Source organism: Phascolarctos cinereus, unplaced genomic scaffold, assembly GCF_003287225.1.
Source record: "Phascolarctos cinereus isolate Bilbo 61053 unplaced genomic scaffold, phaCin_HiC Scaffold_5;HRSCAF=322, whole genome shotgun sequence".
NCBI lineage: Eukaryota > Metazoa > Chordata > Mammalia > Diprotodontia > Phascolarctidae > Phascolarctos > Phascolarctos cinereus.
Genome location: NW_027555958.1, coordinates 27,849,179 through 27,875,967, shown reverse-complemented (window position 1 = coordinate 27,875,967; position 26,789 = coordinate 27,849,179). Strand labels below are relative to the sequence as shown.

The 26,789-nt window shown below is 46.9% G+C and overlaps 1 protein-coding gene across 1 annotated transcript in view; it reads left to right on the top strand.

The window, feature by feature from the left end:
• TRPV2 (transient receptor potential cation channel subfamily V member 2) overlaps positions 1-26,422 on the top strand; it is a 41,009-nt gene extending 14,587 nt beyond the window's left edge. Inside the window, 12 exon segments of the mRNA XM_021006990.2 lie at positions 3,286-3,426; positions 4,597-4,901; positions 7,128-7,301; positions 8,994-9,149; positions 9,640-9,735; positions 10,798-10,868; positions 13,640-13,805; positions 14,347-14,413; positions 15,046-15,344; positions 16,893-17,020; positions 21,303-21,397; positions 24,153-26,422. Coding sequence (XP_020862649.2) covers positions 3,286-3,426; positions 4,597-4,901; positions 7,128-7,301; positions 8,994-9,149; positions 9,640-9,735; positions 10,798-10,868; positions 13,640-13,805; positions 14,347-14,413; positions 15,046-15,344; positions 16,893-17,020; positions 21,303-21,397; positions 24,153-24,244 — 1,790 coding nt within the window. The 3' untranslated portion in view covers positions 24,245-26,422.
• The last annotated feature ends 367 nt before the right edge of the window (positions 26,423-26,789 follow it).

The following is a 26,789-nucleotide window of genomic DNA, read 5'->3' as shown; positions in this document are numbered from 1 at the left end:
CATGAGCTGCACCATGACAGACGATAAACATCCTGAAACAAGGATGAAAAGAAATAGAAATAGGGAGAGAGAGTCTTCCATCCCCTCTCTGTCAAGACATGGGTACCACTCTTCATCTTCCATCCCCTGGAATCATGGTTGATCATTGCATTGATCAGAGTTCTTAAGTCTTTCAAAGCTGTTTGTCTTTTTTTTTTTACAATAATACCTAAAAAATACAGCATTTTATTGAATTGATTACATTTTACATCCTTGCTTCTCTCAGGTCAATGATTACCTAGTCCTGTGTTTTACCATAGGACCAATGATTGTCATTTTAAAAAATGATATTTTATTTTCTCCCAATTACATATGAAAACAATATGTAACATTTGTTTTTGTTTGTCTTTTTAATGTTGTATTTTTACCAATTGTTCTCCTGGTTCTGCTCACTTCACTCTGTGTCAGTTCATACAAGCCTTCCCAGGTTTCTCTGAAACCATGCCCTTCATCATTTCTTACAGCACTGTAGTATTCCATTACATCCATGTTTTACCTAATTTGTTCAGCCGTCCCCCAATTGATGAGCACTACTGTAGCTTCCAGTTCCTCGCTATTACAAAGAGGGCTGCTGTAAATATTTTTTTTAGCTATGGGTGCTTTCCCTCTTTCCTAGATCTCTTTGGGGGTATAGCCTAGAGGTGGTAAAGGAAGGCTATTTTGGCAGCTTTGTGGAGGATAGATTGGAGAAAGGGAGGCTTGAGGCAGAGAGACCAGGTTTTTACAACAGTCCAGGCAAGAGGTGATGAGGGTCTGAGCTAGTGTGGTGATAGGGAAGGAAGAAAAGGAAACTGAGAAAGACCATATTGGTAAAGGTAGAATCAACAGGACTATCAGATCAGACCCGAAGGGTAGAAGGAAGGACATCGTAGTGTATGGAACCAAGTCGACCTGGGTTTAGACTCCACCTCAGACATTTGCTCATTATGTGACCTGTGGGCAAGTGATTCCATCTCTCTGGGCCTCAGTTTCCTCATCTGTGGGAAAACTTAATGGCTTCCAAGGACCCTTCTGGCTCCAGATTTATGATCTTATCATTCCATTGGCATCTGGAACACCACAAAAACCCTTCGGTGAAATCTATAGGCACTTGTAAGAGACTGACCTAACCCTCCATGCTGGCAAAATGAAGTGGATCAAACGTTCCTGCTGCTCAGATGAAAAGGTGCATTGTTATCATTTTTGGTTGGAAGGGACATCTCTCTGGGAGGGGCGGAGGAGGGATCTGTTGGGAAAAGAAGGCATGCAAACATCAACCATGTTGGACATGGCCCCCCTCCTGCAATGATCCCTAGACGTTGTAAAAGTTCATCCTTTGAATACCAATATTCTGGTAGCTTTGAATAATGGAATGCTATGATCTCAGGAAAACAAAATCTTAGGTGATCCACAGGGTAGGAGACATTCATGGTGGGCATGAACACATTTTGACGTGTTCCCAATGAATACTGGCAGCTGAGAGACAGTATAAAAGATTTCAAAGATCTGTGAGTGGGAAAGGAGGTGGCCTGGCTGTATAGTGAGTTTGAGGGATGATGGGTAGATTGCCTGATGGATGCGTTGGTATAAATGAATGAATGAATGGATAGATGAATAAATGTATGATGAATGAAGGGATGTATGAATAAATGGATGGATGGATGGATGGATAGATAAATGAACATCTGAATGAATGTAGGAATAGATGCAATAGCGTTCATTAATTGCTTACTAATGTGCTAAGCATCAGGGATAATGAAGTATTAAAACTACCATAGGAACGCAGTCAGCACATTTTGCTACAGATAATTTCTAGAAAAACAGACAAGAATGGTCCAAAGGGAAGATTCATTCTTGCATTTGCTGGACGAGCATCTATTGAGCAACTACTGTGCTTAGACAGAGACAGCTAGATGGCGCATGGTGCATAGAACTCTGGGCCTGGAGTCAGGAAGACTCGTTTTTGTGAGTTAAAATCGGGCTTCAGACACTAGCTGCGTGACCCTGGGCAAGTCACTTCACCTTGTTTGCCTCAGTTTCCTCATTTGTAAAATGAGCTGGAGTATCTTTGCCAAGAAAACCCCAAGTGGGGTCACGGAGAGTGGGATGCAACTGAAAAACGACTCAACAATAACATGTTCAGACAACAGGGCGGAGAGGAAAGAGGGCTGGTCTTCCAGTGAAGAAGACCTGGGTGCAAATCCCTCCTTAGACACACACTGGCTTGGTGACTCCCGGCAAATCACTTAACCTCTCAGTATTCCCAGGTGACCCTCTTAAGGTGATTCTTGTAGAACGGTTGCTGGCTGCAATGGATCATTGGCTACAGCTGGAATGGACCTTTGAGGTCACTAATCCAACCACCTCATTTTACAGTTGAGGAAACAGAGGCCCAGGGAGATCGAGTGATATGCTCACAGTTGGCAGAAGGAGTGAAGAAATCTAGTCTGGACCAAAAAAGTGCCAGCCATAATGTACTGCAAAAATTCAATTCACTTCAATTCAATCAAAACGTATTAAGTATTTGCCATGTGCATGGCACTGCATTAATTCTGTGCATATAAAGATAAACGAGACACAATGCCTGCTCTTAAGGAACTTTGACAAAACATCCCCATGTCAATCAATGCCTGTATATGACAATAATAATAATAAATAATAATAGCTAGCATGTATATAGCACCTACAAAGTGCGAGGTACCGTGCTAAGTGCTTTACAAGTACTTCCTCATCTGATCCTCACAATGACTTTGGAAAGTGAGTGCTATTATTATCATCCCCTTTTTTACCTCAGTGGGCAAATTGAGGCAAATAGAGGTTAAGTGACTTGCCCAGGGTCACACAGCTAGTGAGTGTTTTGTGTCTGAGGCCGGATTTGAACTCAGGTCCTCCTGACTCCAGGGCTGGTGCTCTATCCACTGTGCCACCCAGCCGCCCCTGAACTCAGATTTCTAACACCCCTCCCTGACCACCCCTTTCCTGTGTGTCTTGTCTCTTCTTTTAGAGTGTAAGCTCCTTGAGGGTAGGGAACACTTACTTCTGCCCTTGCATACTCAGCACTTAGCAAAGTGCCTGACACACAGTACTCCCTTAACAAATAGTTGTTTATTAATTAATCTAACGGGAAGGATAAGAGGGTGTATACCAAGCCGTGCTCTTCCTCCTGGTTTCAGTGCTCTCCCTGCCCCGCCTTGGGTGGATGCTTTAGTCCAGTCAACCTCAGGTACTCCTTTGGTGGTTTCTCCTACTCACCATCTATTTCTTCAGGTCATAGCGCTCTGCACATCGCCATTGAGAAGAGAAGCCTCCAGTGCGTGAAGGTGCTGGTGGAGAACGGAGCCGACCTCCATGCCAGGGCCAGTGGGAGATTTTTTGGGAAAGAGAGTCAAGGAATTTGCTTTTATTTCGGTGAGTGGGCAGGTCTCTCCTGGGCTCTGGCCCTGGCATGTCATTGGCCTATTTGCCTTGGGCAGAGCTGAGGGTGGGTAGGGCGGTGTTCTGTGAATAGGGGCACTCTTTCAGCGGCCACTCAGAAGCCTTTAATTCATTCATTCGACCAACAGTCATTGAGCATCTCTGCTCTTTGCTGGTTCGCTACGTACCTGGGCTGGCAGAGGAGTTAGAAGAGAGCATCAAGAATAGGCCGGACATAATTCTTAGAATTTGCCTCCAAAAGTCGTGGCTACAGCTCTAACAGACTACACAAGGCCATGTGTGACCCCAGAGGACAGAGCTCAGTGCAGTCCAGTTACAGCTGTCCACCTAGTTTTGAAAATAATTTTACTGATATCTTTGGTTTCTCCATCTGCCATTTCCCAATATATCACTCCTCCACCTACTCAGAGAGCCATCCCTCATTAAAAAAAAATAGAAAAGACAGGGGAAAAGCGATGGGACAACCCATTCAACAACCCATCAACTGAATCTGAGAAACACATGCAGTCCTTCACACCTGGAGCCTCTCACCTCTGCAAAGAAGGGAAGGAAGTGCCTTCTCATACTTCTCCCATAGTTATCTTAAAAAACATTTTTATTTATGCCTCTTGGTTTTATTTTATATTTAAATGTTTTATTTAAACAATTTAACTTTATTTAAAGTGTACTTAATTTTTGTTTATTGATCCCTTTTGTTTTGATATCACCTCTATTTCTGAATTATCCTGGTCCACTCCTTTCCCCAGAAAGCTGTCTCATAATAAAGAATAAAAAAGGAGAGAGAAATCAGTTCAACAGAGCTAATCAACACATCAGCTGAGTCTGAGTATATGCAGAATTCTACACCCATAGTCCCCCACCTCCACAAAAGGAGGTGCACTGTGTATATCCTCCTCTGGTTCTGTTTTCTTCACTCTGCATCAGTTCATATAAGTTTTCTTATGCTTCTCTGAATTCATTTCCATTATCTTCATGTACCACAATCTGTTTGGCTATTTCCTGTCAACGTTGCCATCTGTAGCCTGGTCACCAAAAGGCAGAGAGGTCTTGGGGGATCGGAAGGCTGGCAAGGTGAGATTCTGTGTTCCTAAGGGAAACAGGAGCTTAAAAGTAGGGTCCCAGCTGCCCTCCTTCTAACCCCAGGGGAGCTGCCGCTGTCGTTGGCCGCCTGCACTAGGCAATGGGATATTGTATCGTACCTCCTGGAGAATCCTGACCCTGACCGCAGGGCCTGCCTCGAGGCTGTGGACACCTATGGCAACACTGTCCTACACGCCCTGGTGATGATTGCCGACGACTCAGTGGAGAACAGCACCCAGGTGAACAGCATGTATGACTACATCCTCCAAGTTGGTGCCCGCCAATGCCCCTCCGTGAAGTTGGAGAATGTTGCTAATCTCCAGGGGCTGACGCCACTCAAGCTGGCAGCAAAGGAGGGGAAGATTGAGGTGAGTGGGGCCTCCCCCATCCTGTTCCCTTCAGAATCTCAGAAGCAGAAGGGAGCTTATAGGCCATCAGGTTCAATCTGTACCTGGATATCGATCCCCTTTGCCAGAGCTATAACTAAGGTGAGACAGTATGCATGCTGTCCTAGGGCACTGAAATTTATATGGCATTTGAAGTTCATAAGATCATAGGGTAATACCATCTTGGAGGTAGAGGTGGAAGGGACTTTAGAAGCCCAAGGTCACACCAATAGTAAGTGGCAGAGGTGACATTTGAACCTAGGCCCTCCAATTCTGGAACCAGTGCTCTTTTCACTGACTTATATTACCTTTCACTGATTATATTGTATTTATATTATTGAAATAATTGGACTTTGATTCTATTTCAATTCTGTTGTATTTTATTACTTATAACTGGTGAAAACAGGCAGCTAACAGAGGTCATTCTTCCTTCTTCAAGGGCCATGCTCTAGGGCAGGGGTGGGAACCTGTGGCCTATAGGCCGGTTAAGGCCCTTGGTCACTTGTAGCACTTGTCAGCCATGGAAAAATGTAGAGGAAAACATCCTTTGTACGTAAAGGAAATCCGTTGGCCAGCTACAAGTGGCCTGAGGGCTCCAAGTGGCTGCCAGTTGGGCAGCCCTGCTCTAGAGCCTCAAGTGCAGCCCTTTGACTAGGCCAAGCCATAGGTTCCCCAACCCTGCTAGGGAATCTGCTTCCCCCACCTCTTCGCCAAAAGAGGTCTCTTGGTGTCCCAGAATCCCAACTGGCTTTGTCTTACAAAATTAATTTAATTGCATGTTTTGTGGGGCTGGGCTACAGGGGCAAAACTTGCTCATTACAGTTTTGCCCTCTGCAACATCCCCACAAAGCATTCTCGGCCTCTGCCTTGAGTGAGAGGGAACCCACTCCCTCCCCAGGCAGCCCATTCCACTTGGGGACAGCTCCAGTTGTTTGAAAGGTTCCCTTACTAGTAGACTGGAATTGGCCTCTCCTCACCCTTCATCCAACTCCTCTGTGGAAAAAAGCATTGAAGTCAGAGGAACTGGGTTCAAATCCTGACTCTGCCACCTATTACCTTCATGACCCTGGACAAATCTTTTAACTTCTTTTGGCCCTCAGTTTCCTCACATAGAAAATGAGGATATTGGACCCCTTGATCTCTGAGATTGCTATTATCTGGAGCCAAGAAGACTATGTCAAATTCTTCTTTCATGTGATAGCCATTCAGAACCTGTCTTCAAGGGTTCATGAACACCTCTTTCTGAGGGAAAGGAATTAGCATTCAGGAGAGCCTGGGCCTTGTCCCAGCTCTGGCCACTTCCTCTCTGGAAAGACAGGGGGCTAGAGAAGCAGATCTTGAAGCTCCAAACTTCACATTTTTCAGAGGAAACAGACCCAGAGGGCAAGTGAGTTGTCCAAGGCACTTAATATCTATATCTATATCTATATCTATATCTATATCTATATCTATATCTATATCTATATCTGTATCTATATCTATCTATATCTATATTTTTTAGGCAATTGGGGTTAAGTGACTTGCCTAGGGTCACACAGCTAGTGAGTGTCAAGTGTTTGGTCTGAGGCCAGATTTGAACTCAGGTCCTCTTGACTTCAGGGCCAGTGCTGTATCCACTAAGCCACCTGGCTGCCCCAAGACCTAATATTTCTATAGTACCTACTATGTATCAGGCATTGTACTACTCACTGCTTTATAAATATTACCTCATCTGATCTTCACAATAACCTTGGGAGGTAGGGGCTGTTATTACAGTTGAGGAAACTGAGGCAGACAGTGGTTAAATGACTTGTCCAGGGTTATACAGTTAGTAAGTGTCTAAGGCTGGATTTGAGCGTGGATCTTCCTTACTCCAGGCCCGGCACTCTATCCATGGGGCCACCTACCTACCTACCTACTTTGTTGCTGTAATTACATAAATTACTTTGTCTGAGCCTCAGTTTTCTCCTCTGTAAAAAGGAATTGGATCAGATGGCCTTTAAACTCCCTTTCAGCTCTGCATCTATGATTGCAGGGTCTTACGGTCACACAGTAGTGGTCCTTGTCAAGTCCATCCTTTGGAATGCTCTTTGCAGACAGACCCCTGGACAGCCCCTGCTCATGGCCCCAAAGTCCAGGCCAAATTCTGGAAACTGATTGCTTGGGGGGAAAAAACCAGAAAAGAGAAGCCGCAGTGCCCCAGGACTCACCCAATGTCCTCGTTTCCAGGTCTTCAAGCACATCCTGCAGCGGGAGATCTCTGGGCAGTACCGGCACCTCTCCCGTAAGTTCACCGAGTGGACGTACGGGCCTGTCCAGGTGTCGCTCTATGACCTGTCCTCCGTGGACAGCTGTGAGGACAACTCAGTGCTGGAGATCATTGCCTTTGGCTGCAAGGCCCCGGTGAGTGAGAGGACCAGCTACCACCATAGCTGTGCCGGACACGTTCCAGGGATCGCTGCTGGGTGCCCAAGGAATCCTGGTGTAAACTAGCCAGCCTCCCAGGGGCCACCCAGGACTGGGCACTGCAGGAGACTTGTAGATGGAGAGCAGCAGAGGTCACTGAGTCTAGCCTGCTCATTTTACAGATGAGGAAACTGAGGCCAACAGAGGTTAAGTGATCCTACCTCCACCTTTCCTTCCTTCAGCCTTCTTTCTGCCAGACTGCTCTGACAATTGGCCTTCTTTCTGCCACGCTGCTCTGACTCCCCTGCCCTTCCAGGACCCAGTGGGTGTCACCTTCTCACTAAGTCCCCTGTAGGAAGTCGCGCTGCCATTTACCAGTTTTGTGACTTCAGGCTGATCCCTTCCCCCGAAGGCTCAGCCTCCTCATGTGTATGGGGTGGCCCAAAAGTCTGAGTGAGGCCTATTCAATCTAAAAGCTACACTCAGACTTTTAGGGCACCTTGTAAAAAAGAGAGTCACCTGCCTTGCAAGGAATGTGAACTTTCCAGCATCGGACAGTCAGTCAGTCAATAAACATTTAAGTATCTACCCTGTGCCAGACACTGTGCGAAGCATCATCTCCCTGTCCTCAAGGAGTTTACATTCTAATAGGAGATACTGTGTACAAAAATACAAGATAGACAATAATGTAATGGAAAAGAATCCCAAAGACTCTTCTGAAATGGTCATCATCATTATTACTCTTATTTCCCCCAGAAAATGCTATGATCAAGTGAGATACTGATGGCAAACGGGCTTGTAATGGCAAGGAAGGGCTACGTACATGAGTTATTGTCCTAGAAAGACCAGTGATGCTGACGTCTGAGGCCCTGGGTTCAAATCTGGCCTCTGCTTCATCCTTACTGTGTGAGCTTGGAGAAGTCTCTTAATCTCTCTGCTCCTCATAAAATGAAAGAGTTGGCCTAGATCGGTAGATCTCAAAGGACCCTCCCCTCGGGGTCCCTGAGACCCCTTCAGGAAGTCCTCAAGGTCAAAATGACTTTCACAATAATGCTAAGACATTTTAATTTCTAATATAGTAAAAGTCACTAGATATAATCCACACGCACAAAAGCTCTTGGGGGAGTGTCCCCAGTTTTTAGATGGATAAAGGGGTTCTAGGACCCAAAAGCCTGAGGATCACGGGCCTGGATGATTCCTTCCAGTTCTCAGTCCTATTGCCTCCTTCTGTTACTGCAGATGTGACGCTTGCTCCAGTGCAAACCTGGAAAGATGCCCCATCTCCCTCAGTGGTTCTCCCCCTGATCCCCAGTCGGACATTTCAGATGGGAATTCTGTGGTGCGGATTTCCCATGTTTGCGTGGACATACAGAGCTCTTGCCTTGAGGACTATCAATCAGTCAGTCAATAAGCATTTATTAAGCTCCTACTATATGCCTGGTGCCGGGGATATGAGCATAGAGAATGGGCTGCTCCCTACCTTCAACGAGCTTACAAGGGGAGCTGGCAATGCGCCAGCATTGGCCGCCTCTCCATTGGCTCCCAGCAGTGCTTCCCGCCATCTAGGGTGCTCCCAGGGCCAGAAGGCACAGGGCCTAGCGAACTTTGGGGTCTCCCTGGACCTCGGGTTGCTTGTCACCCCCTTGCAAATGCCTCACTTTTGTATTTTCCCTCGGGTCCCTCTCCCAGAATCGACACAAGATGGTGACGTTGGAGCCGCTGAACAAGCTACTGCAGGAGAAATGGGGGTCGCTGGTCACCCGATTTCGCTTCAATTTGATTTCCTATTTCCTGTATATGTTGATCTTCACGGCTGTCACCTACCACCAGCCTGTCCTGGGGAAGGTGAGGGCACAGCCTGTCAGAAGAGCTTGGGGAGGGGGAGGAAAGGGAGGGCCGTTCTGGGAGAAGAGGTAGGCTCAGCCTAGGGGACAGGGAGGTTGGGTGACCACCTGTGAGTTTTATCGTCTGGGCAATATCCCAGTATATTGCATGGGAGGTTAGATGCCTATTTGTGTGATATGTTACTCTGGTACAGGTTGGACTAGCTGACCTTGTCCCATCTCAGATACAGGGCTGGGGCAGTGCGTCTAAAGGAGAAGGGGGAAGGCTGCTTTTTTTTTTTTGAGGGGGTCACAGTACTGAGAGAAAGAAAGAAGATAGGAAAAGCCTTTGGAAGATGGAGGGTAGTGACATAAGGGGCCAGTTGGTTAATGGTAAGACAGGGAGGAGGTCATGAGATCCTCCTCTGGGCCAAGATTGGAAATAAGAGGGAGCCAGCCCTTGATGAGAGAGGCCAGGGGCCTGAGGACAGCTCTGGATTTCTCTTCTCTAGAACTTCATTCCTCTGAAAGCAACAGTGGGTAACTCAATGCTGCTGATGGGACACATCTTCATTCTTTTTGGGGGAGTCTATCTCTTCTTTGGCCAGGTAAATGCCTCTTCCTTCTTCCATGTAGCCACTGGTTGGTGGGAGAAATGAGCACGGGCCCAGGCTTGGGGTCACCTGGCCATGATCTTTAGCACCCACATCCTAATGGGACAAGTGCCACTTCCTATAGAAAATCTATCCTGATCACCCCCCATCCCCCACCCCCAGCTAGTGTCTTCCCCCAGACATTAATTGGCCTGTATTTTATATTGAATTCTTTATGTTCACATTATTTTCCCTCAATAGAAAGTAAACTCATTGAGGACAAAGTTCTTTTCGTTTCTTTTTTTTTTGTCTTTATAATCTAAGCATAGTACCTGGCCCATAGTACATACTTAATAAATGAAAGATGGAGGAGATATAACAGCAGGCGGAGAAAGGACATACATAGGGAAAGGATATGTTGGCTGGATCGTGGTTGGGGGGAGGAGAAGGAGGAAGGTGGAAAAGGATATATTTGCCTGGTCTCAGAGATGAATGATTAAGGGCTGGAAAATCTATCAGCCCATAGGCTGACCCTGAAACCTTCCCAGAAGCTTTGGGCCAGTGTGTCTGGAACCGAAGGAAGCCCAGGCCTAGCGCTCAGGCAATAGTGTGGTCAATAAGTGGGATCTGGGAGGCAATAGACCTGGGTCCTAGTCACAGCTCTTCCACTAAGGGACTGTGTGACTTTGGCCAAGTCACGTCTCCTCGTCTGGGCCTTGTTTCCTCACCTCTATAAAAAGAGAGGGTTGGCCTAGATGATCCCTAAAATCTTCCATCTCTCGCATTCTGTGGGTCTAGGGTGTTATATGGATGCCGCCTGATTCTGTGGGGTCTCTGTAGGATTGGAAGGTTCTTTTCTTTCCCCTTGGGCCCTAATTTCTGAACCTGTGCCCAAGGAGGGTGGTTATGGCAGGGATCTCCTTTCCCTGACCTCCACAGCTCCAGTGGAGCGCAGCGGCCGACCGCTTTGTACTAGGAAGCATCCCCAGCCAGAGGGTCAGAGGCTGCTTTGGTCGCCAGGCTCATCTGGGGTCCGAAGTTCTCTCTCACGTTCTGTTGTTCTTGTGTCTTGGGCAGCTTCAATACTTCTGGAGGAGACGCCTGTTCATCTGGACCTCGTTTGTCGATAGCTACTTTGAGATCCTCATGTATGTTCCAGGACATTTGGGGACGTTTGCCCACTCCCCAGCCTCAGACTCCAGGCTCTGTGAGCCTCCCTCTCTTAGCACCCAGAATGTCAGAACTGGGAGACCTTTGTGACCGCATTGTCCAGCTTCCTCCTTGTTACAGGGAGGCGAGTGAGGCCCAGAGAGAGGAGGGGACACTTCCCTGCTGTCTCACCATCTATTTTGGCGACTGTCCCAAAGGCCTGGAAGAGCCGCCACCCTCAAGTTGGCTAAATCTCTGCCCACAATACAGCTCCTTGGGAAATGCAACCTGGATCTTCTCTTGTCCCCTTATAATAGAGAAATCCGTGGCTAGTCCTGAGTTGTTCAACCTAATTAGAGCCAGGAGGGCCCCCAAATCCAACTACTGCATTTTACAGGCGAGGAAACTGAGATAAAAAGCGTTAATGACTTGCCGATGCCCCCACAGGTAGTAATTTGATCCTCACAAGAAATTTATGAGATATAGATAGTGACAGAATGGGCAGAGTGCTGGGCCTGGAGTCACAATGATCTGAGTTCAAATCCAGCCTCAGAGATTTATGAGCTGTATGATTCTGGGCAAGTCAATTAACCTCTACCTCAGCTTCCTTGTCTGTAAAATGGGGATAATAATAGCACCTACCTTCCAGGGTTCTTGTGAGGATCAAATGAGCTAAGATTTGTAAAGTGTTTTGCAAACCTACATGGTACAGGGGATAGAGAGCCAGGCCTGGAACCAGGAAGATTCAGTTTTCTGAGTTCAAATCCAGCCTCAGACACAAACTCTCTGTGCGACACTGGGCAAGTCACTTCATCCTGTTTGACTCAGTTTCCTCACCTGTAAAATGAGCTGGAGAAGGAAATGGTAAACCACTCCAGCATCTTTGCCAAGAAAACCCCAGTTGGGGTCACAAAGAGTCGGGCATGACTAAAACAACTGAACAAAATTATTGTTATTATTCAGACACACATATCTCTATTTGAAAGATTATTATAATGATAAATGGTGAAGAAGTTGGTATAATTAATAGAAAGTCAACCAGAGTCAGAAAGACAAGGGTTAAAGTCTTACCTCTGATACCTATTGGCTCTGTGTTTCTGGGCAAATTGCTTAAGTCTTTCTGTGCCTTAGATGATTCTCTCTCTCTCTCTTTTTTTTTTTTTTAATATGAGGGTAATTGGGGTTAAGTGACTTGCCCAGAGTCACAGTGAGTATTATGTGTCTGAGGCTGGATTTGAACTCAGGTCCTCCTGACTCCAGGGCCGGTGTTCTATCCACTGTGCCACCTAGCTGCCCCAGACGATTCTTTTTTAAAGAATTTAATTATATTTTATTTTTTTGATCAATGACTATCTTTCTTCTCTCCCTCCCACTGCCCCTCTCCATCCCAGAAAGAAAGAAAACCAAAACTCCTGTTACAAACACGTATACTCAAGCAAAACAAATTCCCACATTAGTCACGTCCCCTCATTCTGTCCTTGGTGTCCTTCCTCTCTCTGCCAGGAGGCTTCACCATCTGCACTCATGGTTGGTCATTTCATTGGTCACTCCTTAAGTCCTCCGAAGCCTTTACAACCTTGTCATTACTGTATACATTGTTCTGGTTCTGCTCCCTTCCTTCTGCATCAGTTCATACAAGTCTTCCCAGGTTTCTCGGAAACCATCCCTTTCATTTCTTAGAGCACAATAACATTCCATTGCATGAATAGATCATAACTTCTAGGCCATTCCCCAACTGACGGACACTCACTCCCGTCATCCCTTTAAGGCTACAAGTTACAGAACAGGGGTCAACTTGCATTGGTAGAGTGTCTCCTCATCTGGGAATATTCTACACTGATAAACATCACAGGTCTTGTCTAAATAACAGATGGCATCTATATGATATTTTATGATTATATAGTATTTGAACCATAGTGGATTTGGAAACTCTCTCTGGGCCTCATTAAAATGGGAGAAGGAGGTGGATTACAAGACATCTAAGGTCCCTTCCAGCTCTAGTCACCTACATTATCTCATTCAATTTTGAGAAAACCCATGAGGCAGTCAGAGCAAGGATTATTTTCCTCATTTGACAGATGTGTAAACTGAGTCTCAGAGAAATTAAGAGAAAGAGCTGAAATTTAGGGAAAGAAATTAAGAGTCAAAGAAATTAAGTGATAGTTTCTTAGGACTTAGAAGAACATGGCATTGGAGTCTGTTGGCCTCTGTTTTCAAATGAAGGGCCAGATGGCCAGGCCAGCTCCTGGACAGCTTAATCCCTGTTCCTGTTTCCACAGAATTCTGGGTTAATTCCGAACCTTACTCTCATTAGCCCTTGGCTTTCCTCCCTTACACTTATCTATCACCCTCCCTTTTCTGGAATGGGAGAAGGCTTATCTGGGGACTGGGCTTGAATTTATATTAACCAAGGTTGAAAGGAAGCCAGAAATTCTCAAATAATCCCTTCTTTCTAAACAGCAACATGTCAGGGAATTAGAGCTGGAAGGGCCTTTAAGAGTCACCCAAGCCCACCCCCTCCTTTTCCAAACGAGGAAACTCAAGGCCAGAGGCACTAAGTGGCAGAATCAGGATTTGAACTCAGAGCCTGGGACTCCAAATTGAGGACCCTTCCCATGACCCTAGACTACTTCTGTAAGGGACTTTTTGACTTTGGGCTGAATCTCTCCCGAGTGAGTGTAAGCAGGCCTGAGAATGCATTCCTGGGACGAGGGTGCTGGGGAGTCCCGTAGGCTGTCAGCGGGCTTCATGCTGATGTCTTCTCCCCCAGCCTAATCCAGGCACTCACTTCAGTGGTGGCCCAGGTGCTGTGCTTCCTAGAACTCAACTTGTACCTGCCCATCCTGGTTTTCTCTTTGGTCCTGGGCTGGATAAACCTTCTCTACTACACTCGTGGATTCCAGCTGACAGGCATCTACAGCGTCATGATACAGAAGGTGGGTGCAGCCGTCCCGACTCTCCCTCCCCCCAACTCTAAGGGGTCCTCTGAACTGGGCAGATGAAAAACAGGAGAAACTCAGTCTTGCTCCTCCTTAGGCCAAGTAAAATTGGGCGGCGAGACCCAATGACACTCCAGTATTTGAAGGCTCCTATCAGTAGGCAGGCAGTCAATCAACAATCAGTCTTAAGCCATTAATTGTTTATGATTAACCTACTACACGAGGTAAGTACTGGGGATACAAAGACTGTGAAGTAGTCCCCGCCCTCCTGGTGCTTCCATTCTAGGGGGAAGACAACATAATAAATGTCTGTTGAATTGAATCAAATTGAATATTTAGCCTAGAGCCGTCGGGAGAGGTTCATCCCCTGCAGGTTGCTCGCCAGAGGATGAATTTTTTTGTCACCCCAAGAGAGGCAATGTGGTCTAGGGTTTAGGTCACTAGACTTGGAATCAGGAGGAGCTGAGTTCAAATTCTGACGCCTTCTAGCTTGGGGACTCGGAGCCTCTGACTCCAAGGGCGGGGGTGTCTGTTCCAGGTCATCCTCCGAGATCTGCTGCGTTTCCTCTTGGTGTACTTCGTCTTCCTGTTCGGCTTTGCCATAGGTAAGGGCCTCCCCAGATGCCCCCTCCCCCGAAGCCCACCCTCTGCCTTGCTTGCTGTCTTTCCACAAATCTCTCCCCGCTCCAGTTTGTCTTCCAGTTAGCGTCAGATTAATCTTCCTAAAGCACGTGTCTGACCCCCCTAATCAACAAACTCTGGGGTGCCCTTTACCTCCAGGATCAAATAGAAAGTCCTTTATGACCTAGACATCCCCCCGCCCCAGCTCCAGTCTTTTTACACCTTACGCCCCTTGCCTCATACTCTTCGGTCCCTCGACATTGGGTCCCTTGCTCTTTCTCCAACAACACGCTCCATCCTCCGGCTCCCCATATTCCCTCTGGCTGTCCCCCACGCTTGGAACTTTCTCCCTCCTCATTTCTGCCTCCTGGCTTCCCTGGCTTCCTTCAAAGCCCAACCCTTTTAGAAGAAGCCTTTCCCAATTCTCCTGACTGCTAGCGGATTATCTCTTACCTGGCATATACCTTGTTTTTGTTCACATGCTGTCTCCTCCCTTAGATTGTAAGCCCCTTGAAGGCAGGGACCGTCTTTTGCCTCTTTTTGTATCCCCAGCACTTAGCCGGCGCCTGGTGCACAGTGGGTGCTCAACCCTGTTCCCTTACTGCTTGACTTGCAGCGCTGGTGAGCCTGAGCAGGGACGTGCCCCCGCCCACCTTCTCCAACCAGTCGCTGGCGGAGGCGGACAAGGTCCCCTACGGAGGCTTCGTGGAGGCCTCCCTGGAGCTCTTCAAGTTCACCATCGGCATGGGCGAGCTGGAGTTCCACAAGCAGCTGCAGTTCGAGGGCTTCATCATGTTCCTGCTGCTGGCCTACGTGCTGCTCACCTACATCCTCCTGCTGAACATGCTCATAGCCCTCATGAGTGAGACGGTCAACAGCGTGGCCACGGACAGCTGGAGCATCTGGAAGCTGCAGGTCAGCGGCCACCAGCCGCCCGGCCTCTGACGGGCGGCGCCCCTCTTTTTATGGCGGGGGAAACTGAGGCAGAGCCAGGACTGAACCCAGATTCCCCGAGGCTGGCCTGCTTTCTGTGGCAGCCCCCCGGAGGAGAGGCATAGGGGAAGGGTCTGACTCTCCTCATCTCTGGAGATTATCAAGGCAATATGATGTAGCAAAAAGAGAGCTGGATTTGGATCAGAAGACGTGGTTTGATTCCTGGTTCTGCCATTAACTACTTGTGTGACCCTCTCTTAACCTCTTCAGGCCTCAGTTTCCTCCTTTGTAAAATGAGGGTCAGACTGAATGGTCTCTAAGTCCAGGGTCCTGTGTTACTTCACAGAGGTGCTGGGAGTATAGGTGAATGGAAGAAGAAGAGGAAGGAACTGTAGAAGTGGGATCAAGTCACCTAATCTCTCTGTGCCTCAGTTTCCTCATCTGTAAAAAGAGGAGGTTGGACTCAGTGACCTCTAAGATCCCTTCCAGCTCTAAATCTAGAATCCTAGAGCTGTCACTACTTGGGGATTTGAGGTTCTTGGGGGTCAGTGGAGGGGGGAATGGGAGAGAAAGCAGGAGGAATTGTTGGGGTGTGAATCAGGTAAGCCCCTTTTTTGGGTTAATTCAACAAAGATTTATTGAACACTCACTATATGCCAGGCACTGGGTTCGGTGTTTGGGTTACAAAGATAAGAAAAGCATTTGTTTTTGCCCTCAAGGATCTGTGGAATAGTAGCATAACCTTAGGCAGATTGCTTCTCCTTTCCAGTTCTGTTTGTCCATATGGGAAATGAGGATACTTTGGTACAGAGGAACCCATAGGGCAAAAATGAGGGCGTGGGGTAGAACCTAGACTTCTATGGGTCTGGAGAAATTAACAGTATATAGTTAGCAGTCTGTGGGGAGAGTGGTTCTCTTTATTTATTTATTTTTAGGCAGTTGGGGTTAAGTGACTTGCCCAGGGTCACACAGCTAGTACGTGTCCAGTGTCTGGTCTGAGACTGGATTTGAACTCAGGTCCTCCTGACTTCAGGGCCTGTGCTGTATCCACTGCGCCACCTAGCTGCCCTGGGAGAGTGGTTCTCTGCCACGGGAAGGCTGTGGATAGAAATGGGCATGGACGGTAGAATCCTAGCTAGACATAAGATAAAAAGAGATGAGCAGGGTTGGGGTCACAGATACAGCTGAACCAGGAGAGGAGATGGTCTGGCACTCTCTCTAAAGATTTGGGAGGAGGGTCGCAGCAGGTAAGCCTGGGAGGAGGGTCCCATAGGGACAAGTCCCTGGCAGTGGTGGCTAGCTCAGGCCAGCAGAAATCCACAAGATAGAGTATGAGGAGGATAGCTGTCACCAAATCTAGTAAACCCACACAGAATAAACCCACCTGATCTTTAAGTAGGTGCCCTGAGGCAGAGTCCCATCTGTCCCAAGACAATGAGCTTTCCTCTCCTCTCATTTCCAGAGGGGCTCTGCCTTCCACCCCGAGGTAGGAGGGCCTGCTTATCCCTGCTCTTCCTCTTCTGTTCTCAGAGAGCCATCTCAGTCCTAGAGATGGAGAGGGGGTACTGGTGGTGCAAGAGAAAGAAGGAACGATCAGGCATTCTCCTCACAGTGGGCACTACTCCGGACCAGAAGCCAGATGAGAGATGGTGCTTCAGGTAAGCTGGGGGAGGGGTTATGAAAGTGGAAGGCGGCTTCCACATTCCCCCGTAATACTGAGGTGCAGCCTCCTCCACATATGTGTTTAGTGAGCACATTGGACCTGTTGACCTCAGTCTGCCTCTGTGATGCCAGGGTCCTGCCCTCAGCTGACTCCAGTCCCATTCTCCATATGGACAGCTATTTCGGAGGCTCCTATACCACCCTAGCTAGCCGGATCCATTGACAACTCCCTCCCAACGTCCTTTCACTCCTTATAATCTAGACAAAGATGCTGATGTTCAAATCCAATGGGCAAGGCTCCTTTCCAGCCCTGGATCTATCATTTCAAAGACATGGCGGTCTCAGTAGACTGGGAACCCAAAATGGATCAACAGTATCACACAGTGAGCTCCCTAACACTCACGTGAGCCTGGTTTGTATCAACAGAAGCGTTCAGGGACCTCTGTATAGATAGCCTGGTAGAAGAGCCACAGAGGTCAAGGTTCAGTGGGTCTGGAGTAGTGCTGCCACATGCCTGGACCTTAGGCTGCTTCAGGTCTTCCTCTGATTGGCAGCAGGGCAGGAAAGATAGAAGGAGCATTAGCCTCTGGAACCACAGGACCTGGCTTCAAAAGGTGCCTCCGACCTGTACTGGGTGGGCCTCAGTTTCCTCATCTGTAAAATGAATGATTTGGACTAGATGACCTCTGAGTTCCTGTCCAGCTCTACACCTACAATCCCTTCCAGGGAACCAAGCCTTTCTTTTTTTAAAATTAATTTATTTTGATTTATCAACAATCACTTCCATATGCTTTTGAGCTTAAAATTTTTCTCCCCCTTCCTCCCCACCACCCTCCCCAAGACAGCACACAATCTGATATAGGCTCTACATATACATACCCATTAAACATATTTTCACATTAGTGACGTTGCAAGTAAGAGTTAGAACCAACAGAAGGAACCACCAGAGAGAGGAAACAAAACTCAACAGAAGAAAAAAAAAGAGTAAATAGTCTGCTTCGATCTACATTCAAACTCCAGAGTTCTTTCTTTGGATGTGGACAGCATTTTCCATCACGAGGCCTTCGGAGATGCCTTAGATCCTTGTATTGCTGGGGAGGGTTAAGTTTATCAACATTAGTCATCACGCAATGTGACTGTTATTGTGTACAACGTTCTCTTGGTTCTGCTCACTTCACTCAGTATCAGACCATGCAAGTCTTTACAGGTTTTTCTGAAGTCAGCCTGTTCATCATTTCTTATAGCACAATAGTATTCCATTAGATTCATGTACCATAACTTGTTCAGCCATTCCCCAATGGATGGGCATCCTCTCAATTTCCAATTCTTTGCCACCACAAAAAGAGCTGCTATAAATATTTTTGTACACGTGGATCATTTTTCCATTTCTATGATCTCTTTGGGATACAGCCCTAGAAGTGCTATTGCTGGGTCAAAGGGTAAACACATTTTTATAGCCCTTTAGGCATCGTTTCAAATTGCTCTCCAAAATGGTCGGATCATTTCACAACTCCACTAACAATGAATTAATGTTCCAATTTTCCCGCATCTTCTCCAACATTTATCATTTTCCTGTTTTGTCATGTTGGCCGATCTGATAGGTGTGATGTGGTACCTCAGAGTTGTTTTGATTTGCATTTCTCTAATCAATAGTGATTTAGAGCATTTTTTTCATATGACCATAGATGGCTTTAATTTCTTCATCTGAGAACTGCCTGTTCATATCCTTTGACCATTTATCAATTGGTGAATGACTTGTAATTTGACTTAATTCTCTATATACTTTAGAAATGAGGCCCTTATCAGAGAGACTGGTTGTAAAAATTCTTTCCCAATTTTCTACCTTCCTTTTAATCTTAGTTGCATTGGCTTTGTTTGTGCAAAAACTTTTCAATTTAATGTAATCCAATTTCAATTTAAATTATCCATTTTGCTTTTCATAATATTCTCTATCTCCTGTTTGGTCATGAATTCTTCTGTTTTCCATAAATCTGATAAGTGAACTATTCCTTGCTCTCCCAGTTTGCTTACAGTATCAGCCTTTATATCTAAATCATGAACCCATTTTGACTTTGTTATGGTATATGGTGTGAGATTTTGATCAGTGCCTAGTTTCTGCCATACTCTTTTCCAGTTTTCCCGGCAGTTTTTTTCGAAGAGTGGGTTCTTATCCCAGAAGCTGAGGTCTTTGGGGGGTTCATCAAATAATAGATTACTATAGTCATCGACTACTGTGTCTTGCACTTAACCTATTCCACTGATCCACCTCCGTATTTCTTAGCCAGTACCAAGCAGTTTTGATGATTGCTGCTTTATAATACAATTTAGGATCTGGAATGGCTAGGCCACCTTTCCCTGCATTTCTTTTCCTTAGTTCCCTTGATATTGGGGACCTTTTGTTCTTCCAAATGAATCTTGTTACTACTTTTTCTAACTCTATAAAATAATTTTTTGGTAGTTTGATCGGTAGAACCAAGACTTTCTTCCCATGATTAGAGTTCTGTCTTCAATTGCCTTCACCTGGGAGAAGGAAATGGTCCGGAGAGCCCGAGGAAGCCCAGCAGAATCAGAAACGGAGCAAGGCGGCTCAAGGCATCAAGACAGACCTCTCCAACTTCACAGTCGTACCTGTCATACGTCTGTCTGCCACAAGATGGCAGAAAGTCACGGGCCCACTCTGTTTCCACCATGATTCCAGATGTGCAGATTTAGGACAGAGGACGATGGGTCTATAGCCTCCGTCATTCTGGACACTTCTATTAATACATCCCAAGCTCACATTAGTGTTGCCATGTAACACTGTCCATCCATTCTGGGTTCCCAGCCTACTACGACTCCCATGTCTTTGATAGATCCAGGACTTTTTGGAAAGGACCTCAAAACATCATCACCATCATCATCATCATGGCGACAGCTGACATTTATTTAGGTTTGCAAAGCACTTTACAAACAGTGTCTCATTTAATCCTCACAACAACCCGAGGAGGTGGGCCCCATTATCAATCCCATTTCACAGATGAGGAAACTGCGGCAAACAGACATGGAGTGACTTGCTCAGGGTCCCACAGATAGTAAAGGCCTGAAGGCATGTTTGAACTCAGATCTTCCTGACTCTAAGTCCAACACTCAATCCTCTGTAGCACCTTAGGGCCTCTAAGCCACCTCAGAGGCCATTTAGTCTAACCTCCTCCTTTAGCAGAGAAGGAAACTGAGTCCTGAGAGTTAGTGACTTACCTAAGGTCACAAGGGCAGTCTCCACAATGAGATTTACATTCAGGTCCTGTTATTCCAAAGTCAGTGTGTGGCCTAACCAAGTCGCCCCTTATTCTGTAGTTGAAAACAGCTGTAGGACTTTAGTCGGGTAGGGGCATGGGGAACAGGGCCAAGCCAAGCTGCGTGTCACCCTGGGTCCTTCAGTTTAGGCACTCCCCAGGGAAGGATAAGCTGGGAGGTGAGGGAGGGGTCCCCAAAGGGGGAAGGAGGCAAACTGGGGCTCTCCGAGAGGCCGGGGCCACTCCCGGATTTTGTGAACCCTTTGGCCATACATTTTTTAAAAATGAAGATACATAAACACAAAACGAGAAACTGAAAAAAGGAAATAAAATTCACATACAAATATAATTATTTAACAAACTACATCCTAGCCTTTTTCGCAGTCCCCAGTTGGTCCTGGGGGCTATGGCCCTCACCAATGTAGCCAATGTTCCAACGATGAATCAACCAACAGACATTTATTAAGTGCCTACTATGCACAAACCAAGAGGCTGGTAAGTCAATCTGCAAGCATTTACTATGTGCCGATGGAAACAAAGAAAGACAAAAACGGTTCCTGTTCTCCAGAAGCTTGTAAGATGAGATTTCTCTCCACCCCAGGAGAGGTGTGAGAGTCCCAGCCGATGGTCCCTGCCTATACAGGGCCTCTCACACCCGGCGTGTATCTGTGTGTGGATGGGGGAGGGAAATCAAGTCTGTGCCCCGATCCAACACTTCTGCTTGCCTCAGCCTGGGCACGTGACTGGCAATGTTGGCGTTATACCCCTGTGGGAGTGAATTTATCTGTCTGCGGGGGATGGCTCAGTGCGGTATAATGGAAAGAGTTAGACTCAGAGGACCTGGGTTCTAATTCTGACTCTGACATCTACCATTTGTGACCTTGTGAAAATCATTTAACCAATACGGGCCTCAGTTTGTCCTTTAAATGAAGGGCTTGGACTCAGCAACCTCTAAGGTGACTCTTCAGCCTTAAACCTATGATCCTGTGTTAATTTTGGTCTACAGAGTAGAGGAAGTGAACTGGGCCACGTGGGAGAAGGAGCTACAGACGCTGAAGGAAGAGCCAGAGGGCACTCTGGCGCCGGGGCAGACCCTCCCAGGTGAGTCTGCTCTGGGCACGCCTGCCTCCAGGACCCAGGGATAGGGTTTCCCTGGTGGCCAGGGCCACTCGCCTCGGGCAGCCAGAGCACATAGTTCAGCTTTCCACACCAGCAGCAGCCAGTGGTGAAAGGTTCCCACCACTTCTCTCCTTTAAGGCTTTTTGGATTGAGACAAGCAAAGCTAGGACCCCGGGAGAACACTGGGGAGATAGCCCCCCGTGACCGTCTGTCCCCCAGACGCCAAGCAAGGGCCAGAGCGAAGGGTCAACATCAGACGATTGTGGAGGCCCCTTGTGTAGAGGTTTGGGGTGCCAGGAACCCCGAGAATGACAGGGTACAAGGCGGAACTGCCTGGAATGAATTCACACCCTCAAGCCTTCTTTCAGTCAAGTGGCAAGGTTTATTGTAAGGCCAATAGTTTGAGGAACTTGCAAGTCAAAGAGGGTGAATCTAAAGCTTATATAGAAAAGGGGCAGGGACTAGACATGGAATCTAAATGACTTCAGGCAGAATTTGTTCAGACACCGGTTCTAGGAGCCTGGGCAAATCACAGTCTCTGTCTGCCTCAGGTTCCATGTCTACAAAATGGGGATAATCATAGCACCTACCTCCCAGGGTTGTTGTGAGAGAAAAAATGAAATGATACTTGTAAAGTGCTTTGCAAACCTTAAAATGCTGTTGTTGTTGTTGTGAAGCATTTATCTATCATGCTTGTTTTTTCCTCTTTTTATTTTTTTAATTTTTGTCTTTACCAAGTGCTGTTTGTTATTTGGGATGGCTCTCTGGAAGGAGCAGGGGAGAGAAACTGGGAAAAACCTGGGAAATCAAAGCATATCAAACATAACTTATTAAAAATAAAATTTTTAAAAAGAAAAAAGTGCTTAAAAAAAGGGGGCAGGGAAAGAAATGTTAAGGACGCTCATTAGGTAATGCTTGGGGTCCAGCTGTCTTTGGGAGCAGGCCTCAGTGATCCATGGATGGGAAAATACACGGAGTCTGCAGAGAGAACTGTTGATACCAGACACTGGCGGAGAAAAGATAGTGTTTGTTTAACAGCCAGAGGCATGGTCCTTGGACAAGCACCAGACACAGAAATCCCTGGGCCAGGCACCCCTGAGACAGCTTTTATCTGAGGAATTACAGGGCCAGGCCTGCAACAGGGAAGGATTTTCTCACAAGGGCAGGGCAAAGGCAGAGCTGGGCTCCTTTCAGAGCCATGGTCTTAGGGCTTTTTGGGATCCAGGTCCCATCACCCCATTGCCTTGTAGACCATATGCTTGATAATCTGTTCTCTTATGGGGTCTGTTGTAGGAAATTATCTACAAAAGTTGATCTGTTCTTATGCTTTCAGCAAGGAGGTGTACTTTTGATGTATATATATAGATTTTTCTCATATTATATAGACATAAGAAAGCAGGCTTGGGGTCAGCAGTTGCTGATATCTTTTCAGTCATTTTTAAAAAGCGTGATCCCTGATCAGTCCCATCCCTGCAGAATCTTCAGTAAAAAAATAAGCTTCCTCAAGGCAAGGCCTGTGTGGTGTTTGTAGCCGAGGAGGCTCAAGGCATCAAGACAAACTTCTCTACCGTCACCGTTCCAGTAAGGGAAGCAAAGGGAGTAGGGGCCTGAGAGCAGCACCCATCCCCAGTGCCTTGCATACTGTGGGGGCCTGAAAATGTTAAATGTCCATTAAGCTACACTGGCCCCTACATACAGTAGAGAGAATGGCGAACATGAATGAACATGAATACTAGCCCAGATACTTACTAGCAATGTGACCTTAGGCATGCCTCCATCTGGCCCTCAGTTTCCTCATCTGTAAAATGAAGAAGTTAGACTAGATGACCTCCCTTCTAGCTCTAAATAAGTCAACTCACCTCTCTTAAAGGCCTTGGTTATACATATAACAAGGCTTGTACTAGCTACCTCACACAGGGGTCATAAGGAAAGTAGTTTGTACTTTAAAAAAAAGGCAGGTAAATGGAAATTATTATGTTATACATTCATATAATTTATATACTATATACTTCATTATTATTAATTATATAATCATATAATTTGTACTTTATTATTATTATTTTTTCAGGCCACTTCAGAATTAAAACTATATGGCTCCCTTAAAAACTAAACTTATTAAATATTTATTAAATACATTAAATTAAATTAAAATTATAAAATGAACTCCCAGACTTGGGGGGGGAGAGTTGAAAAAGAGCTGGACTGTTTGTGCCTGGCCTGTGGTGGAGCCTCCAAGGTCCTACTGCTCTGATCGGCTGCAGTTGGACACACTGTACCTTGACCCCGATATACTGATGTCATTTTGGTCCTCTTCAAGCACAAAGGACAATCACCAACCACATTTGGAATCAGAGGATCCAGATTCAAATCTTGGTTCTGCTACTTTCCTGTGTGACCTTGGGGGAATCTTTCAACCTCTCTGAGTCTCAGTTTCCTCAATTGAAAAATGGGGGGGGTTGGACGAGATGGCTTTGAAGGTCCCTTCCAGCTGTAAATCAATTACCCATTGATCCATAGGGAGTGTCTCAGAGCCCTCTCTGTGCCTCAGTTTTCCTGCCTTTGTGGCTTGTTGGACCTGACCCGTGGGTAATGCGGTAATGGGAGTGGGCACTCCCCAGGGGTGTGCACACCCCTGATGATTTCCCAAAATGATGCATCAGCTTGGGTGAATTGTCTTGTTCTCAGAATATCTTGCCCTCTGCCAGTGTAGACACCAGCCCTCTATTCTCTGTTATAGGCACAGCCTGGAGGCGACTGCTGTCTTCAAGGCCTAGGGATCAAGCCCCGGCCTCGGAGGACCAAGTGCCCCTACGGACGTTCAGCGCCTGATGCCAGGAATGGCCCATGCAGCAGCGCCTGGAATCAAGTGCAGATGCCAAGAAGCCCCATGCTGGAGCCAGGAGCACCGTTGTGCTGACCCATGGAGGGAGGAAAGCCCCTCCCCCTGTGTTCCTGCTGCCCAACTCCAGAAGAACCCTATGGGCACAGGCCCCCAGGGGTTTTCATGCTCCGTTCTTCTTGTGGTGTTAGAGCACAGCTGCCTTAGATGCTAGGTTAGGACGGAACCCTGCCTCCAAAGCGTAACACACCAGGATGACCTTGGACAAATCCCTCCCCATCTCTGTTTCTGCTCCCATAAAAGGCAGATTGACCTACAATGATCTCAAAGACCTATTCCAATGTTAAGTCTACGATCTTCGAGGCAGCTAGGTGTTGCCTGGAGCTGGGAAGACCCGAGTTTGAATTCTGCCTCAGGTCCTTGCTGGCTGTGTGACCCTGGGCAAGTCAACTAAACTTTCAGAGCCTCAGTTTCCTCATCTGTAAAATTGGGATAATAGCACCTACCTCCCATGGTTGTTGTGAAGGTCAAATGAGATAATATATGTAAGGTGCTTTGCAGACCTCAAAAGCCCCATAGAAATGCTAGCTTTTATTGGGCTTATTATTAGTAAAAGTATTATTAGTAATAGTAATAGTAGTAAGTAGTAGCAGCAGCAGCAGCAGTAGTAGTAATAGTATCTGTATGGTATAGTGCAAAAACTGCTGAATTTGGAGTAAGAGGCCCTGGGTCCTTCAGATGTGCCTGTGGCCTAGTCATTTCCTCTTTCTATTCTAAAATGAGGGAGTTTGACTTTGATGACCTCAGGTTCCAATTCTGTGAGCCCGTGGGGGTGTCTCTGAAGCTCCCCCAAGTCAATCCCCACTTGGCCCCAAGTGCCTGGAACCTCAAGGGTGGGCCCAGGGATGCAGGCCTCTCCCTACTATCATTCTCAGGAACTAAGAGACAATGACCCTGCAGGGCACTCAGACCCTCATGCCAGGGCTGGGCAGGTTTCCAGGCTGTCTACATACACAGAGTTGAGAATGCAGGTAATTCACTTTCTAAGTGTGTGTGTAGACGTAGTCTTCCCAGACAAAGACAGGCTCCCACTACTAGAAACTGACAGCCTTGAAGAGGCAAAGTGATATATATGGAGAGATGGGGATAGGGCAGGGGATGCCGGGTCCCATGAGGTGGGGATGGTCTGCTAGCTCAGAGACTGCAAGCTCCCTGAGGGCAAGGCCTAAACATCCTTTGATCTGCCCAAATGTCTAGCACACTAGAGAGCCTCATACTTCAGAGACACCTGATTTCATCAGTGTATGTGCCCCCTCCCGTGAGGCAAACCTACATCTTAGTAAACCTCTTCAGGAGAGCCATCACCTGGGAGCCAGCATGCTGGTGCGGAGCCCTCTTTAGTTTAACAAAGTGCCCTGGGGAGCCCTGGTAGGACCTTCCAGAGCATGACCTCAAATGTCAGCCCGGACGAGCTGGGGCCGTTCCTTTTTCCTTTTTCTTTTGTACTCCCAGCCCCTAGAACGTGCCTGGCACTTCCTTGGGGCTTCCTAAATGCTGGTCAAATAAGGCAATGAGGCTTTGTAGGAGGCTGTTGGTGGAAATGGAGCCCATAAAAGATACCAATGATCTGTCAAATGAAACTCCGGAGGCTGGCGTTTAAAGCCTGTATAACAGTCGGACTCCAACCTCACTTTGCCGGCTTACTCCACAGTACGGTCCCCTGCTTTACTGCTCTCCGTTCCGGCCAAACTGGATTGCCAGCTGTGTCCTCCAAGCGCCATTGCAGCTCTGGCCTGGGCATTCTGACCAGCTGTCCTTCCCCTCCGCCAGCCTGCCTTCCAGCCTCGGCTCGCTTCCCAGGTCCTGGGCCCCTCAGCTGGGAGGGCGTGCTTCCTCCTCCCTTTTCCTGGACTTATCTGGAGCTCATTTTTGCCTTCATTGCACCATTGCGTGGTTCGTATCTTCCTGATTTGTGCACATATCATTTTTCTTCAAATAGACTGTAAGGTGATGGAGGGAAAGATCTTTGTCATTTCTCATCCTTGTATCTTCAGGGCATCATAGCACAGTGTCATATTTAGTAGGCATCGAATAAATTTGTACTGATTTGAATCAATTAATATATGTAGAACATGAAGTAAATTATATAATTAAACTCTAATACATCACCACCTCTCTGTGATGACTTTCAGACCTACGGGTGTCAGCCAAATCTCCCTTCTCTGATGCAGCCCACCATCACCCACTGCCTGTTGAGTATCTCCACCCGGATGTCCTGTAGACATCTAACTCAGTATTTCCAAGCCAGAACTCCCTATCTTCCTCCCAACGTCCTTATTGCTGTCGAGGCACCAATATCTTTCCAGGTACCCAGGCTTGTAACCTTCGAGTCCTCGCTCGCCACATCCAATCGTTGGCCAAGCCTCGTCCGTTCTCGTCCATCCACAACCGCTCCTTGCAGAGGTTCCATAGTAGGCACTTAACAAATGCCTCTTGACTTGTTCCCTTCTCCTGCCACCCTACTTCAGTCTCTCA